This window comes from Microplitis mediator, chromosome 8 (assembly GCF_029852145.1).
Source record: "Microplitis mediator isolate UGA2020A chromosome 8, iyMicMedi2.1, whole genome shotgun sequence".
In the NCBI taxonomy this organism is placed as follows: domain Eukaryota; kingdom Metazoa; phylum Arthropoda; class Insecta; order Hymenoptera; family Braconidae; genus Microplitis; species Microplitis mediator.
In genome coordinates, this window is record NC_079976.1 from 20,600,618 (window position 1) to 20,617,948 (window position 17,331).

General features: G+C 39.8%; 1 protein-coding gene across 1 annotated transcript; it reads right to left on the minus strand.

Annotated features, from left to right (window-relative positions):
* Window positions 1–7,458: 7,458 nt before the first annotated feature.
* LOC130673007 (uncharacterized) lies at window positions 7,459–16,893 on the minus strand. Its single transcript, XM_057477852.1, has 2 exons — window positions 16,401–16,893; window positions 7,459–9,306 (listed from the first exon to the last, which is right to left on the minus strand). The coding sequence occupies exon 2, from the start codon at window positions 9,294–9,296 to the stop codon at window positions 7,584–7,586; it is 1,713 nt and encodes a 570-aa protein (XP_057333835.1). The 5' UTR covers window positions 9,297–9,306; window positions 16,401–16,893; the 3' UTR covers window positions 7,459–7,583.
* Between the last annotated feature and the right edge of the window lie 438 nt (window positions 16,894–17,331).

Here is a 17,331-nt window from a genome sequence, read left to right on the forward strand (position 1 = left end):
TATAATAAATTTGGAGTGGTCGGTATATTGGGACCAATAAATGCAGGTGCCTTGAACACGGGGTTACTCCAATAATTTCGTAGGCTGGATCGACGAGCGCTCTCTTCGGTCATTTTTCAGGTTTAATTGGCTCACAGTGATGTTTCACGTTCGATGATGGCGTAGGTGGTAAAGTGTCTCGCCCCTTGGTGTTGTTCAGGCGGTCGACTCTGTGAAATTAAAAAGGTACATTAATTACTCAAGTGTGACGTGTAGACCTTCTAGGCACTTTTAAATCTGATAATTTATAAGTGCCGATAATTTTATTATCCTCATCACAAATGGTAGCCATGCTTGCTGATATGAATTTATTTATGAAAAATGGGCCCTTTCTGGGTGGAACGAGCTTACCAGCGATCCCTTCTGCTTTTCGACTCAGAGTTTTTGATTTAATATATACTTCGGTACCAACTGTTAAGTTGGTTTCAGGTCGCGGAGATTTTCGCGCAGCGGTTTGCACGTCTTGTGCCTTTAGCATTTTTAGTTCGACAAAATGTCGAATCTCATCTAATAAATTCATGAGTTGCTCACGCTCCACAGGTTTATTTACCTCAGGTATTAAAGATACGTCGCGGTGCAGTTCAAGGTATCTAGGATCTCTGCCGAAATTGAGGAAGGCAGGACTGCATGCAAGGGAGCTGTGAATGGATGTATTATAGGCGTAAGTTAGCTCAGGTAGCCACTCATCCCATTTATTATGTTTGTCGGTTAGATAAGATCGGATCATGGTTTTTAGATTTCGGTTTATTCTCTCAATTGGATTAGATTGAGGAGAATAAGGTGGAGTAAATTCGTGGGCAGTCTGCGTTAAGTTTAAAAATGAAGTTACGTCTTTGTTTGTAAATTCGGTGCCATTATCAGAGATAACGACACGTGCAGGTCCCCATCGTCTAAAAACATCGCGTAGAAATTCTACTGCTTTTCTACCGGTCGGTTCAGATGTTGCTTTTAGTTCAAGGTAGCGAGTATATACGTCACATAACACGAATAAATGTGTTTTGCCGTGAGTTGAACGCGGTAGTGGTCCGACTGTGTCGATCGATACGCATTCCCAAGGTTCAGTAATAGGTCGATGACCCTCAGGAATATTAGGGGGATTTGTATCAGGTTTGTGTAAGAGGCAGGTTTTGCATTTGTTGACAAAGTCACGTGTGTCTTTGTACATTCCTGGCCAGTAATATTTTAGAGTCAGGTGTTCGTACGTTTTGTTTATACCGAAATGTCCGGATGTATTTGTGTCATGTACTTGTGCTAATATTTCTTCACGACTTTCTTCAGGTACAACAAGTTTCCAGTTTTCGGGTGATTCTTGTAAATAATTAAACGGCGTTCGATGTCGATAAAAATATAGTTTATCGTCAATTATTTTCCATTGTGGGAATCGATTAGGAAAGTCGGTTACGTCTTGTATTTTCCGGTTGTACCAGTCATAGCTAATGGCTCGGTATAAAGTACGGTGTTGACAGTTATCGATTTTTACGTCAGCGTCATCGTAAACTCGAGACAACGCGTCCGCGGCTTCGTTTTCGGTGCCTTTGCGGTGAGTCATGGTGATTGGAAAACATAAAAGTTCCATGGCCCATCGCGCTAGTCGTCCGCGGGGATTTTTAATGTCTTTCAGCCATGTTAAACTGGCGTGGTCAGTTATTACCGTTACGGGATATCCCTCTAAATATCCCCTTAATTTTTTAAGGGCCCACACGACGGCAAGGCATTCACGTTCAGTAGTCGTGTAGTTAGATTCATGTTTGTTTAACGGTCTCGATATTGCGGTGATTACGTATTCGCGATCTTCCCCTTGCTGGGTTAGTAACGCGGCAATACCGGAGTCGCTTGCGTCGGTGTAAAGTAAAAACGGTAATGTATAGTCGGGTACTGACAAGGTTGGAGCGTCGAGAAGAGCTTGTTTTAACTCTTCAAATGCGGTTTGTTCTGTCTCCGTCCATTGCCAGGGTATTTTGTCGCTAGTCAATTTGTTTAACGGGTTTTGTGCCCGAGTAACGTCTTTTAGATGTCGACGATACCAGTTTACCATCCCCAGGAATCTCCGTAGTTGTTTCCGAGTTGTCGGAGGCGGATATGTGCTGATCGCAGCAGTTTTCTCTGGGTCCGGTGAAACTCCTTCACGAGAAATAATGAACCCTAAGAATTTTATTGATTCTTGACAAAAGTTACATTTTTCTCGTTTTATGTCTAGTCCAATTTGTCGAAATGTGTCAAATAATAGCTCAAGTATTAACAGGTGTATGTCAAAGGTGGGCGTAGCAATTATCCAATCATCCATATATGATTGAATAAAGTTTTCCCAATAGGCCGGTAACGATTTGTGTTGCAAAAGACGTCGAAACGCCTTCTTGACTTCGTCCATTGCAGCTTGGTACGTCGCGGGGGCAGTTTTTAAGCCTTGCGCCATTTTTACGAATTTGTAAAACCCTTTACCTTCGACTGCAAATGCTGTTAAATGACGGTCTTCTTCGCGTATTAATATTTGGTAGTACGCGTTACTACAGTCAATCGTCGATCGATATTCTCCCTCGCGTACAACTTCGAGTACGGTATCCATGCGAACCATGGGATACGCAACAAACTTAGTTACCGCGTTTAGCGGGCGAAAATCGATACACATGCGCCAATGTTCCGGCTTACTTCCGTCAAAAGGTGGAAGTCCTGGTAATGACTTTTTTCGCACCATTACGGGTTGACAGCTCCATTCGCTGGTGCTGGGTCGTATCACCCCGTCTGCTAGCATATTATCGACAATCATATGCATAGCTTGTCTCACGATCGGTGTTCTGCGGTAATTTTTGACACGAATGGGCTTTGAATCGGTTAATTCGATTTTATGTTCGACGACGGTGATAGTGCCGAGGGTTGCATCTTTCATCTTTTCGAATTCGCGATCGAGGAATTTATTTAATCGGTCTTGTTCCGCGGTGATAGTACGATAAATTAATCCCGGTAATTTGGTAGAGGAACTGTGATAAGTGTCGTCCGTATGTTTCCATGTCCACGTATAGTTAACGGTATTAATTTTTATGTGGTGTCGCGTCATGAATTTTAATCCGATTATTATCTCGTCGGGCATGTCTTCAAAAATTTCGAACCAGTCCTCGATGTCAATTTTATTGATAATGAAACTCAGATAAACTTTCTCAGTACTGCGTGCGATCGTATTGTCCGCGAGTATGAACGTAGAATTATTTTTAGCGGTCTTGAGTTTCAGAATATTATGAGGAATTAATTCGACGATTTTTCGCGAGATGAAATTTTTATTCGCGCCCGTATCAAGTATCGCGATGAATGAACGTGTGATGAAAGTGAGAGTGCAGTTTATTGATCGACTTACTGCGGGTGGTGGTGGAGTGTCGAGTGGTAACTCCACAGGTGTATTGTAGTCGTGAAGTTCGGACATGCTGGTAGATTTGTCTGCTGTCCTTTTCTTTTTGGAGGCGAGGTTGACGCAGATTAGGCTGCAGCCTGAGTCGTTGTTTATGTTAGCGTCAGTTAAACAGCGGTCCGGTGAGCAGATTTTTTCGGCACTTATTTTGCAGCCCATGTCGTCGGTTGAATAATCTGATGTACACAAGTCAGAGGAGTAATCGGAACTGATGCCCCCGGATATAAATTTATTATCCTGGGTTAAGGGTTGACCGATATTGTGGCACAGCGCATCAGTTATCCCAGGAGCTTGTGTAATTGGTTGAAGAGGCGTTAAAGGTGGTGGGTATGCGTTCGCCCCTTCTAGTGTATTGAGCATACCACTTACTCGTTTTTTGAGTTGCAGTCGCACTCAGTGACTAGCACTCCCACTTTACCACATTTTACGCATAAATCCACTCGTGGATTGGTGCAATCGAGTATGATGTGTGTACCCTTCTCTCCAAAATTTCTGCATGTGTAGTTGGGTGAGATAGTAGAGGTGTTTTCTCCTCTAGGGGTACCCTTGGGTGATCGAGATCTGCGTGGAGTGCTGTTGATTCGGTCTTTGAATTGAACCCTTTTTGGTGTCTTGTTTTTTTCAGGTGGCGTATAATATTGTGATAGTCGACCAAGACTCTCATCTTGTGAGTCCGAAGTATCTGACGATATGTCTTCTTGTATTCTTCTGGTGTGTTTCGCAAATTTTTTAGATTCAGCTGCTGCCTTGGCTCTCTGAGAGAGTCTTTGTAATGCGGTTCTTACTGCTGAATTTAATTGCGAGTACGTCTTGGTGTGTGGCGCTAGAGAGTCAATCTGTGCTTGTATATCGTATGCTAGCCTCGCTCTTATGACTAGCACTTGGTCTTCTTCTGACGGTGCTTTGGCCATCTCCTGGTATTTCATCATGGTTTCTTTGATGAAGTTTCTCGGGTCCTCATGATGCTGTTGATACGTGGTCATGATTTCTTGGTTGATGTCTAGGTCTGTTTTGCCGAGTGTGAAATATTCGATGTACGATGTAGCAAAGTCGTCCCAGCAATGCCATGTGTGCTGGTATTGCCTCACCCAGTATCCCTCAGCTTGGTACATGGCAGTTTTAGCTAGCGTGAGGTGTTCAGCCTCAGACAGTCCCATCTCTTTCCCGAAATCGGTTAAAGCTCGTAAATATTCTCGAGCCTTTAAGTTAGAGCTGGGGTAGGTCAGTCCCCGTTGTCTTAATGTAGCTTCGGCCGCGGCTACATTTTTAGCGAAGTTTCGTTGATTGTTGTATTCAGTCCCGTGCGCAGATTGATTGCCGGTCGTATGATGGTATTCGTTTCGCGGTTGTTGGTTGTAACTAGAATTCGCGTTTGGCACGGTAGCGCGAGGGGAATTGGTCAGTGGTGGTGGACCCGATGGATGAGAAGTAGGTCGAGTGTTACGCGCGGCAGCAATCTCTTGGATTATTTCTGCAGTGATGTCTGCAGGATTAGCATTTGTGTCCAGGAATTTGTCTGACTGTATTTCGTCAAGGAGTCGTAGGTCTTCAAGTCCCAGGTCTCCACGAGTACGCGCTCTCTTTAACATATAGGTGGTACAACGAGCGTACAGACCTACGGTTTGATTAGTCTCCCGTATGTGATTACTTATCAAATTTAAATTTTGTTGTACATCGTCCATGTTCTTTTGTAAATGTCGTATCTGTCTTTGAGAGTCATGGTGACCTCTTATGCATTCATCTATTTGCAGGCTCAGTTGTCGTATAATAGCGTCATTTGATAAGAACCGACTGTCAATTATTGTCGTCAAGTTATTTAGATTGAGTGGTGAGGGTATTGATGATGATAGGGTTCGCTGATCGCGCCCGTTAGGTGTTATTTGACCTCGGTCACCTTCGATTACTTGTATATTCGCGTCGATAGGAAGTTGTGGATTTTCGAATTCACTTTCGGTGTTATAAAGATCGCTAGGATCTCCAAGTATCGCGTTAATATTATCTTGTCGGTGCCCCATATTTGAAAGTAGGTCGCGTGGTATTTTTATTATTATCTTTTTCGATTTGTGTTTTATCACGTAATATTTTTGTTATTAATATACCGGTTGAGTTTATTTAGTTGTTGCAAATTCTGTCAAATGTGTTGTCCAGTTGCGTTTATTATTCTAGTCACGTAATATTAAGTGGTATTGTCAATTGTAGTTGCGAGTGTATTTTTCAACGATGTGAATTTTTTTCGCGTATTATTATCTCCGTGATGGTCGAATAAAAGTTATTATTTATTTTATTGTCTTTTTATCAAATAGTATAAAGTTCAGCTACCATTTATGTATTGGCAGATAAACAATTTGCATACTTACAGGTTATAGATGGGTTATTTTATAGTTGTATATTTTTCAAATGTATATTTTTCCAAATAATAAATTTTTTGTAGATAAATAATGTTCAGATATTGGATAAAGGATCCAGGTTATATGATCTGTTAAATTAAATAAATAAATTATAAGTAATGAGACAAATCGCCTATTATCTTCGCGACTTTTACCAGCAGCTACCAGAATTCGCGGGTTGAACCCTGGCTTAGGCTGGCCTCTAACAAATTTTTATTTATGCTGGACAGAGCAGTGGGCTGGGGTTCTTGCAAAGCAAAAGACCCGCACTTATTCAAGACCGGCAACGTATCAAAAGTTCATCAACTTACCTCACGGCTTATTATATTATTATAGATGGTATTTTTATTCTAGAGTATTTTATTAATAATCAAATTACTACTTGTAACTCAATTTAGAATAGTTAAATCAAACTTTTAGGCACTCTTACCAGTAATATAGGATAGGGATAGAATAAGGTGGTGAATAATATAGGGAATTTATCAGGATAATATGCAATTTTATTGCCAATCGTAACAAATTCAACTACTTACAATTAAATTCCTTCAAAGTACAATATTGGTCCTGGTTGGAATGCCGGGTGCCAATCAGTGGCCACGTGGAAGCACGCCAATTAATACACTGATTTTATTATTTAATTTATAATATTATTACCGCGAATATATCGCCGGTAACGTATAATATTTTAAATATGCTTAAGTTTAATTATAATTAATTACTAATAAACAGTACAAAGAAAGAATACTAGGTTGCAAGTTAATTGCCCGGAAAATTATGCAGTTTACAGAATATAAAATATTGCAAGTATAATAGTTAATAACGTATGAACGTTAACGGATCCAGGATCGAAGTGGTGACGGATAATTTTTGGGCATCGGGCTCGCCTCCTGACTGTCCCCACTTCTTCCTAACGGCATGCGTCAACGTAAGGGGTTGTCATGTGACCACGGCACTATGACATGTGACATTAGACGGCAACGAGACGGAAAAAAAGCGGGAACCGCAAGGCTGAAGGCGACTAAGACAATTCACATTGTCTCAATCCCCCCCACCAAGCCAAGGTTACCCTTTTGGATTTCCGTCTAGGTTGTCCGACAATAATAATACATAAAAAAAATTATTTACTTTAAATTGTTTACAGTGGTGCGAATCGATCGCCCAAAATTGCAAGTTACTTGCCAGTATGTAAACAAAAAATTTTTAATTGCAGGAATACTGCCAGATATTAATTAAAAGAATTATTGCTGGTCAATCACCAGTATTGCAAGTAAATTGCCAGTTAAAAGTAAAAGAACATTGCTGGTCAATCACCAGTATTGCAAGTGAATTGCCAGTTTGAAATTTTTATATTAAAAAAAAAAGATCGCAGCCGTTAGGGGTATTATGACCAAATTTTCCAGCCCAGCCCCCCTAATCTCACGCCTACCTCGATCCTGGGACTTCGACCTGGATCTGCAATCTTTCTAACCAAAAAAATAGAATTCAAAATATTTATTATTTTTTTTTTTTTTTTTTTTCGCTTAAAATAATTGTAGATGATAACATAATTTTAAATCTTTATGTTCCACAGCCTTTGGGCTGTAAAAAAAAAAGAATAATAATTTTTCTGCTGCCAACTGCTACAGGACTCGGAGCTGTAATTGAAAATTATTACAATTGGCAACAATAATAAAATGAATCAATGAGATGAATATGATTAAGTGTATGTATTTTATTTAGATTTACAATCTAAATCGGTAACGTAGTAGAGTAAAATATTTTTAATCGGTCTTCTTAACAGCTCGTAGATGACTTCGATGAAACTGCTCAATTTCTTCTCGACTATATTTCGCTGCGATCCAATCCTTGTACCCTGGGTATCTTCGGTTGCAGGAATTACAGTGAGGGTCAAATAGCTGGACTGGGATACCACAGCCTTGACAACGTCCCCGTAGATAGTCTTTATACTGTTTATCGTGAGGACGGAAGCACGTTGCCGTTGTAACTTGGTCCTGATAACACACATGACACATGTCAGGCCGCCATGGTAACCGACATTCGGCAATTTTATGATCCCGTTGCCGACAGTTTTGACACGCATTGGTTATGTACAACGACTGAGCTTGTGTCGTTACTGTTTGTGTCCAGGATTCTCTCAGTTCTGTGTGACATATACGAGGCTTGACGGTGACGCAGATCTTCTCAATAGCCTTGCAGAAGGTGGCAAAATCCATGAAGTGGATACCGTTGTGAATTACAACCTGTTGTGATGTATCCGTAGCAGCTGCTGTAGAGTTCGATGGTAGAGTAGAGTTGAGGCCAGACAAGAATTGCTTGTATGCCTCTTTCGGTGGCAGTGAGACTTCATATCTTGGAGCTGGAGTGGTCTGCGAGTACGGTAACGAATTGGCGAACGTTACCATTTGGATCTTGGTCTTAATATCCTTGGAGATAGCACCAGAAGCTCTCAGTGTCGTTACTTCCTTCTCAGTCAACTCTTGGCGGGCCATTCTCCGGGCAAGCAGTGATGATGGTGGAAATCTGGCATTTTCTGGTGATGGACGTTGATACGCGCCCTCACGGATTTTCAGTCCAGGATTTGGACCACACGCTGACGATTGTTGAGCCAGTAACGATATCATCGACTTATTATTTGGAGTGATCCCAATATCATACTCCACTGGAATGGCAGACTGTGTTGGTAACGTCTGACAACTAATTTCAGTAGTAATTGACGGTGTTTTGGCGGTGACGGCTTGAAACTTATGTAGAAATTCTTCTGGACTGGGCAGCTTAATTTCAGAGATCATCTGCTGACTTTTCTGAACTTGCTCCGATAACTGTTGAAGCTGAGCAGTAAGATGCATGGTGGTATTTAATTCTGGAGCAGTTGGAGGTACTTTTAGGGACTCCAACTGTGTTTTGAGTTCTGCTACTTGCTCAGTGTTAGTTTGGACCACTATTTGCAGATCTTCGAGTCTCTCGTCGATACGCTCCATCCACTGGGTATCGAATCTTGATATCCCAGATGATGTTGGCGTGACCGTAGGACGTTGACTGGTGGCACGGTCAATACGAGCATGTAATTTACTAAATTCATCTTTCATGAATTTAGTAAGTGTCTCAATCATTGCTGACGTAGGAGTAGTAGTACTCGGTACATATAATACAGATGAGGGCCGACCAAACTCGATACCAGTTGTTGTTTGCCATGGTGGCAAAGAAGTTCCGGACTCAGCTGATGATACTAGCCCAGTAGACCATGTTGATGATGATGCAACGGTTGTTGTTATCACTGGTGTAGCCGGTGACGAAATTGACGGTGTTGTGTCAGTAATATGCGACAACTCTGATGTGGTATTTAATGAGAGTGATAATGAAGCAGATGGTGGTGTAACTGGATGAGTTGATGATGTTTCAACATCAGATACTTCATCCCCAGACTCATGGAGTGAGGCCTCGGTATCTGAGTCGCCAAATAATTTTACTCTCATGATGAATGATCTGAAATATATCGATACTAATCAGTTACGTCTTCGAGACCGTCTAGGAATTTTTAAGTCATTGTAATAATATGTGCCAATATCGTTACCGGCATTATCTTGTAATTTAACTACTAGAGGACTTAAAATTTTAGATACAATGGCGGGTCCCGAATATTTTGGTGCTAATTTAGCACTGTAACCATCTACTTTTTTACTCAATTTTTTATTTAAATAATAAACTTCATCACCGACTTTTAAATCTATTGGAGTATCAGAAAATTTTTGTTTATTTTGTTTACGCGTACGTTCCCGAGCTTTCAACATATTTTGCTCAACAAAATGTCTTAATTCGATTGCACGGTCCATTCGGGCTTGCCAAACGGTAACGTCAGATACGTCTAGATTTTCGAGAGGATCGGTATCGTTAATTAGTCGTGCGTCACGTCCGTGATTTAAATAAAATGGTGACACTCCTAAGGCAGTGTGTACCGAGGTATTGTACGCGAATTTTAAATCATCGAGATGTTCATCCCAATCTTTTTGATTTTGACTTGTAAACGCGACAATCATAGGTTTAATTGTGCGATTACAGCGTTCGACGGGATTTGCACAGGGGTGACCGATAGGGGTTGGTGTGAATTTTATGTTAAATTGACTAATTAAATTAATTATGTCTTTATTTATAAATTCTTTGCCATTATCAGAGATAATTTGACAAGGAGGGCCCCAATGATTAAAAACAGCCGTTAGGTGATGTTTTATAATTTTACCCGATTGTTGTTTCAAAGGGAAAATTTCGAGATAGCGAGTGTACAAATCTTCGATAACGAGAGCATATTGGTTCCCCATAGTTGAACGAGTATATGGGCCGATGGTGTCAATCGAGATAATGGACCAAGGTTGGGTTGGTGGTCTCGTGCCGATATATCCTTGCGGTTTTGTCTGATCACTTTTGGTCGTTATACAAGTCTCACAAGCTGAGACGTAAGATGCCACGTCTTTAAACATTCCTGGCCAGTAAAAATTATCCCGTATCCGTTGGTAAGTTTTATCGATCCCGAGATGGCCTGATTGGGCTTCGCAGTGAGCTTTCTCGATAGCTGGACGAATTTCTGGCTCAGTTAAGACAATTTTCCAAGGATTTAATTCACCGAGTATTTCCTTGACAGCTAGTGGACGGTAAAAATACAATTTATCATTCTCATATTTCCACTCACGGTAATTGTCCGGATATTTTTGGACAACGCGGACTTTTTCATCATACCAAGCGGAATTTTGCGCAATTACGCACAGCGATGGAGAATTAGAATCTGAAACGAGTAAATTGGCAGTCTCTGGTTCTTCATATCGACGTGAAAGCGCGTCTGGAGCTTCATTCTGCGTACCCCGATAGTGAACAACTTCGATATCGTAAGCAGAAATGTCAATAGCCCACCTGGCTAATCTACCTGCAGGATCTTTTAGCGAGTGAAGCCATTTTAATGCAGAATGATCGGTATAAACCGTGACTGGTAAACCCTCGATATAACCGCGTAATTTCCGTAAGGACCACACGACAGCAAGACATTCTTTCTCTGTTGTCGTGTAATTCATTTCTGCTTTATTTAAAGGTCGACTCAGACAGATAATTAAATTTTCTCGATCAAGTTCTGGATCATACTGTGTTAAAACCGAACCTAATCCAGTGTTGCTAGCATCGGTATATAAACGATATGGTAAATCTGGGTGAGGTAATGACAATGTTGCAGCTTTTAACAGAGCTTCTTTCGTTTCAACAAAAGCTTTCTCTTCAACGTCTGTCCATTCCCAAGGAACTCGAGTACTGGTCAGCTTGTTCAAAGGACCTTGGACTTGTGCGACATTTTTAAGATGTTTATGGTACCAGTTAACTAATCCATTAAATCTTCGCAGTTCCTTACGGTTAGTGGGTCGTTTATAATCTGCGATCGGTTCTAATCGAGCTGGATCGGGTTTCAAGCCCTTTTCATTGATGATAAAGCCCAGGAAATGAACTTCAGAGCACCCAAAATGACTTTTTTCTTCATTCATCTTTATTCCAGCCTTGCGGAAGCTTTCAAAGACAGCTTGAAGAAGGATTTTGTGTTCTTTTAAGTCATCGCTGATAATTATCCAGTCGTCGAGATAAGCAAAAATTTTATTTTCAGCTTCGATGTGAGAAAATCGTGTTTTTAATGAATCAACAATTTCTCGTCGTACCGTATCCGAGACTTCTTGATAAGTACTGGGGGCATTTGTAAGACCAAACGGCATCCGGATCCATTCAAATAAACCTCGGCCATCTACGCAAAATGCTGTATATTGACGGCTATTTGGCTCAACTAAAACATGATGAAAGGCATCACTGACATCAAGTACTGAAATTACTTTAGCACCCTGCAGACTTGACAAAATACGATGCATGATCGGTAACGGATAAGCAGATTTTTTCGTGACTTTATTTAATGGCCGGTAATCGATGCACATGCGCCAGGTATTATTTTTCTTCGGTACCATTACCGGCGAACATGCCCAAGCACTATTCGAAGGCTGAATATAACCCTTCGCAAGTAATTCATCTACTCTATCATGCATCGCTTTCATTACTGGGGGACTTCTACGATAGGGTTTGGTACGCACCGGAGTGTCATCAGTTAGTTCAATGCGATGTTGAACTAAGTGTGTTAAACCCAATTTGACCTGTTTATTTTTCTCGAATTCTTGGGCTAAGAATCGTTCAAGATCGGCCCGTTCAACTGAAGAAAGTGCATTTAATGACGTTAGATTGGTGAATCCGGACCGAAAAAAAAATGAATGGATAACATTACTGGTATTTAACTTCCAAGTACTATCCTTGGAATTTACTTGAATCTCTGCTAGCTGCCAGAAATCAAGACCAAGGATGACTGGAGTAGATAATTCAGATAAAACACTCAACCAAGTAATGATATCGTGACCGTCAAGTTTTATTTTAAATGGCGCTCCACCACGTGTTTGCGTGGACTTGGAGTTAGCCATTGTTACCCCATGAGTGCTAGTGGGGTCAGGTGTGAGATCTTGCAGCTGATTTTCTTTGATTTGTTCATAAGCAATCTCAGAAATATAGCTGCGCTCACTCCCACTGTCCAGTAATGCTTCCAACTCATATTTACCGATAGAAATTTTAGCGATCATGCGACTGACTGTCGAAGGTGCTTTAAGACTCGCTGAAGACGTCATGAGACTGTAATAATTACCATTACTGAGGATCGGCAGTAATGTACTTTGTTTAGTGTCGGCATTCAGTAATATCGAGAATTTTGGGGCATAAGCAATCTCTTCACTGGAATCAGAGCGATACTCGTCGATCTCTGAGTCATATAAAGGACTAATATCCTCTCTTAGATCACAGAGAGGGGTATCGTCTGCATGTGAGTCATTCTCGAGATTTAAGACCGTTTGCCGTTGCCGTTTTTCAGTGTCTAAATCAATTAATGAATTTTCGATTAAAACTTTTGGTCGATCTTTATTAATATTATTTTTAGAATTACGCGACGGGTTTATGGATTTTTTAATTTTAGATTTCAGCGTTTTTATCGAATTCTTGATTTTTGGTGTTTTGACATGTAAAATTTGCTGTGACGCTTCAGAACTCGTTTCCCAATTGGACTCTGCATCTGCCAGCTTGTCAATAATTTGATCGAGAGGAGTTGTAAAGTCAATTAAATCGACGTTGGGATTTTCCGAAACGTGACCGACTGATTTTGGAGCATCTGCAGCAATAGGATAATTTAGAAAGAATTTCCCATTACTGATCATGAATTCAGGAGCATCAGGATTTAATTTAGACGACTCAGGTGTGACGTTACCGATTTCACTCGATTTATCCGAATTTTCAATTGACACAGAGGCCCTGGTAACGTGATTGGTGTCTACCAGGGCACTTACTCGTTTTTTGGAGATGAGGGACGAGAACGAAGGGGCAATCCCGCCTTGATACGCAATTCATCCGTTACTGGACCACAACAAACCTCAGCAACGTGACCAATTCTCCCACAACGACCGCAGACAGGAGCTTTTGGTGTAAAATTCGATGATACTGGGATTGAACTGACTTTTCCCGGTGACGTATTTACAGTAGCCTGATCTAGCTTTTCTAAGATGGTTTTCATCATAGACTCAAAGTTACTTAATAAGGTGGAAGACTCAGAATTTAAATTTTTATTAGATGAATCTAACTGTGCTGGATTTTGAGGGTATTTAGAATTATGAAAATTTTTATTGTTGTTAAAATTATTATTTCTATTAAAATTGTTGTTTCTATTAAAATTATTACGGTTAGAATTGTTGGTTGCAAAATTATTATTACCGGGTGAAGTGGACGGCTGTAAAGTCTCGATACTGTTTAGTTGATCGGATTCTGAGTCTTTGATGGAATTTAATTGTATACGCGTTTTAATTCTACTGTTATTTTCTTTAGAAGTTTTGAAATAAGGGTTCAACGCATCAGCTGTTGGCTGCCAAGCACTAACCCGTGTATACAATTCTGCGTACGTCATTATTGTCGTATCCGAGAATTTTTGTAAAAAGTGAGGGTTGAATCGCGAAACTATGATTCGAATTTGTTTAGCCTGCGGTAACGGATCTTCGAGCTTTGCAAAAGCACTTTGCATGCGATTAATAAATGCAACTCCTGTCTCGTCGTTGCTTTGTTTAGCCGAGTAAATCCCCTGCAACACTGCCTCATCTGTTTGCTGAACCTGCCAAATCTTAAAAAACTCTTTGAAAGCCGCCCAGCTATGAAATAAACCTTCATTTTCATGGTACCACTCTAGTACGTCGCCGCTAAGGGTGTTGGTTACCACTGCCTGAAAATTTTCGAAGGAAATGTCGTTGCTGACCATCCGCTGCTCGATTATTTTTAAATATTTCTTTGCGTCAATTGGAGAAGTTCGATCACGAGAAGGAAACGAAATGTTCCAAGATTTTACGAGGCGACTAAGATCATATAACCGCATAGAATTAGAACCACTCGTGTTTGAATTTCCCGCTGGAACTGTGTATGTATTACACCATGCTGACTGCTGTGCTGGTGGATATGAGGGTCGTGAGTACATGGGCGCGTATGCTGGTATGTTATTACCATTGTGTGATTGTGTGTATGTGCATGGAAGTGAAGGCTGCAAATTCATATGTGGTGGTAATGTATGAATTGGTGGTGGGACCATCGAGTGCGCGTACGGTTCACGCGCAGGTAAGCTATACATGACGGGCTGCTGCCCGCTCGCTTGCGTTGCCGGGATGAATGCATGTGGGTATGAGTTGACGTAGCTGGTAGGGAGAGGGTTTGCTGCTTGTGACGTCACAGTGGCAGTGGGAAATAATTCTCTCGGCATCAAAATACTTGACGCATTCGACTGAAAATTCGGGGGTGGTAAATGTGCACCCGGGGGTCGTAAAACCGTACTCGAAATCCGAAGCAAATGTTGACGTTCGGCTTGCAGGGCTTCAATTTCTGTTCGTAGTCCCGAAACTACGTTTTGTAATACGGCGACGGAGGTCGTATTTTGAGCTTCAGAAATTGGCGCAACCCCACTAACGTTGTGAGGGTTAACATTAACGTTACCGGTCGCACTGGTAGTCGAAACATTATGATTATGATTTACAGGGTGACTTTGGGTACATATAGTACTGTTGTGGAAATCATTGTTTGGCATAAGGTTGACGAGATCGTCCATTGCACTCGTACTTGCAATTGCCGCGCCCGACGTAGTGGGAAAATGTAAAAGATTAACAGGGTTGTCAGCGGAGGTGACCGAAGGAAGTGACTGCGGAATCGGTGTCCTTGGTAGCATCGTATTTCAACAAAAAAAAATTTTCTTTATCAAACGAAAATAACTTCTTTGCAGAAATAATATATTAAGATTTTATTATTGATATTATTATTTAATCCAGACTAATCAGATTATAAATAAATCTGTTTCAGTAACCGTTATCAAAATAGAATTTAATTCAAAGCTGTAAAGGTGATTAATTTATTGAATAGAACAATTAGTAATTTATTTTGACTATTACAATACTTGATGACTAATAAATTATTATTTATTACTGCAAAGATCTTATTTGAAGTTTGTTTAATTATTTATTTTATTTTGTCGAGCAAAAGATATTTTATTTTAAACCGGAAACGTTTGTACTCTTTTGTATCACAAAAAAAAGTTATTTACTACGGACAAAATTTTATTTTAAAATTTTAAGTATTTATTTTAATATTTACTTTAGGCTGTCTTTATACTTGAGTAGAGACTGTAAGCTGTAAAGCAAATAAATACTACTGTCTCGTGTCACGACGCGTATAGCTAGTATATGCTCAAGGTTACAACGCACAAAAATCTTATGGAACCAAACCGGCACACAATATTACAATGACAATTTCTAAATAATTTATAATAAATAAGTAAATAATTTATAATAAATAAATAAATAGGATTAATAAATAAATAAATAGGGGAAGTAATTAAATATTTTATGAAATTAGATGAATAATGAACGATGAAAAATAATGAAGAGATGAATGTAGGGAAATAAAATTTTTAATACTGGTAAGAAATTTAGTTAATGACTAGAAATTTTGGTAAAAATTTTAAGAAAAGCCGTGAGAAAAATTGATAAAATTTTTCGTTGCTGGTTTGAACTACTGCAAAGTCCCTGTTCGAGCGCCAGTTGAGACAAATCGCCTATTATCTTCGCGACTTTTACCAGCAGCTACCAGAATTCGCGGGTTGAACCCTGGCTTAGGCTGGCCTCTAACAAATTTTTATTTATGCTGGACAGAGCAGTGGGCTGGGGTTCTTGCAAAGCAAAAGACCCGCACTTATTCAAGACCGGCAACGTATCAAAAGTTCATCAACTTACCTCACGGCTTATTATATTATTATAGATGGTATTTTTATTCTAGAGTATTTTATTAATAATCAAATTACTACTTGTAACTCAATTTAGAATAGTTAAATCAAACTTTTAGGCACTCTTACCAGTAATATAGGATAGGGATAGAATAAGGTGGTGAATAATATAGGGAATTTATCAGGATAATATGCAATTTTATTGCCAATCGTAACAAATTCAACTACTTACAATTAAATTCCTTCAAAGTACAATATTGGTCCTGGTTGGAATGCCGGGTGCCAATCAGTGGCCACGTGGAAGCACGCCAATTAATACACTGATTTTATTATTTAATTTATAATATTATTACCGCGAATATATCGCCGGTAACGTATAATATTTTAAATATGCTTAAGTTTAATTATAATTAATTACTAATAAACAGTACAAAGAAAGAATACTAGGTTGCAAGTTAATTGCCCGGAAAATTATGCAGTTTACAGAATATAAAATATTGCAAGTATAATAGTTAATAACGTATGAACGTTAACGGATCCAGGATCGAAGTGGTGACGGATAATTTTTGGGCATCGGGCTCGCCTCCTGACTGTCCCCACTTCTTCCTAACGGCATGCGTCAACGTAAGGGGTTGTCATGTGACCACGGCACTATGACATGTGACATTAGACGGCAACGAGACGGAAAAAAAGCGGGAACCGCAAGGCTGAAGGCGACTAAGACAATTCACATTGTCTCAGTAAATGAATGAAATAATAGTTTAAATCCACGTGGTGAGTAAAATAATTGTTACCTGTTAGTAATAAATTATAATCAGAAGGATTATAATGTTTAATTATTTTATATGATAATTAATTATATTTAAATGATACTATTTAACGTAAAAGTTTTCTTTTAATTTATAATTATTCGTTTAAACGAATGAGACGCAATTTATGCTGCGGTTGTATGCCGGTAAATACGTTGTATGTGCTATAGCGTATAAAGTAGTCTATATAGCTATAGTATCGATTAGTCGTAGTTCGAGTTGGGATGACAAAGGATTGGGTGAATACTTTTACTTTCGTTGAGTATGAGTGGACACAGGGGAAGAGGGAGTCTGTGATTGGCGCGCTGACTGTGGAGCATGCGCGCTCACAATTATACGTTACTTTCGCTTTCG

What these genes read in the sequence shown, in the direction of transcription:
- LOC130673007 (XM_057477852.1), bottom strand. Translation starts at nt 9,296, where the DNA reads ATGAGAGTAAAATTATTTGGCGACTCAGATACCGAGGCCTCACTCCAT.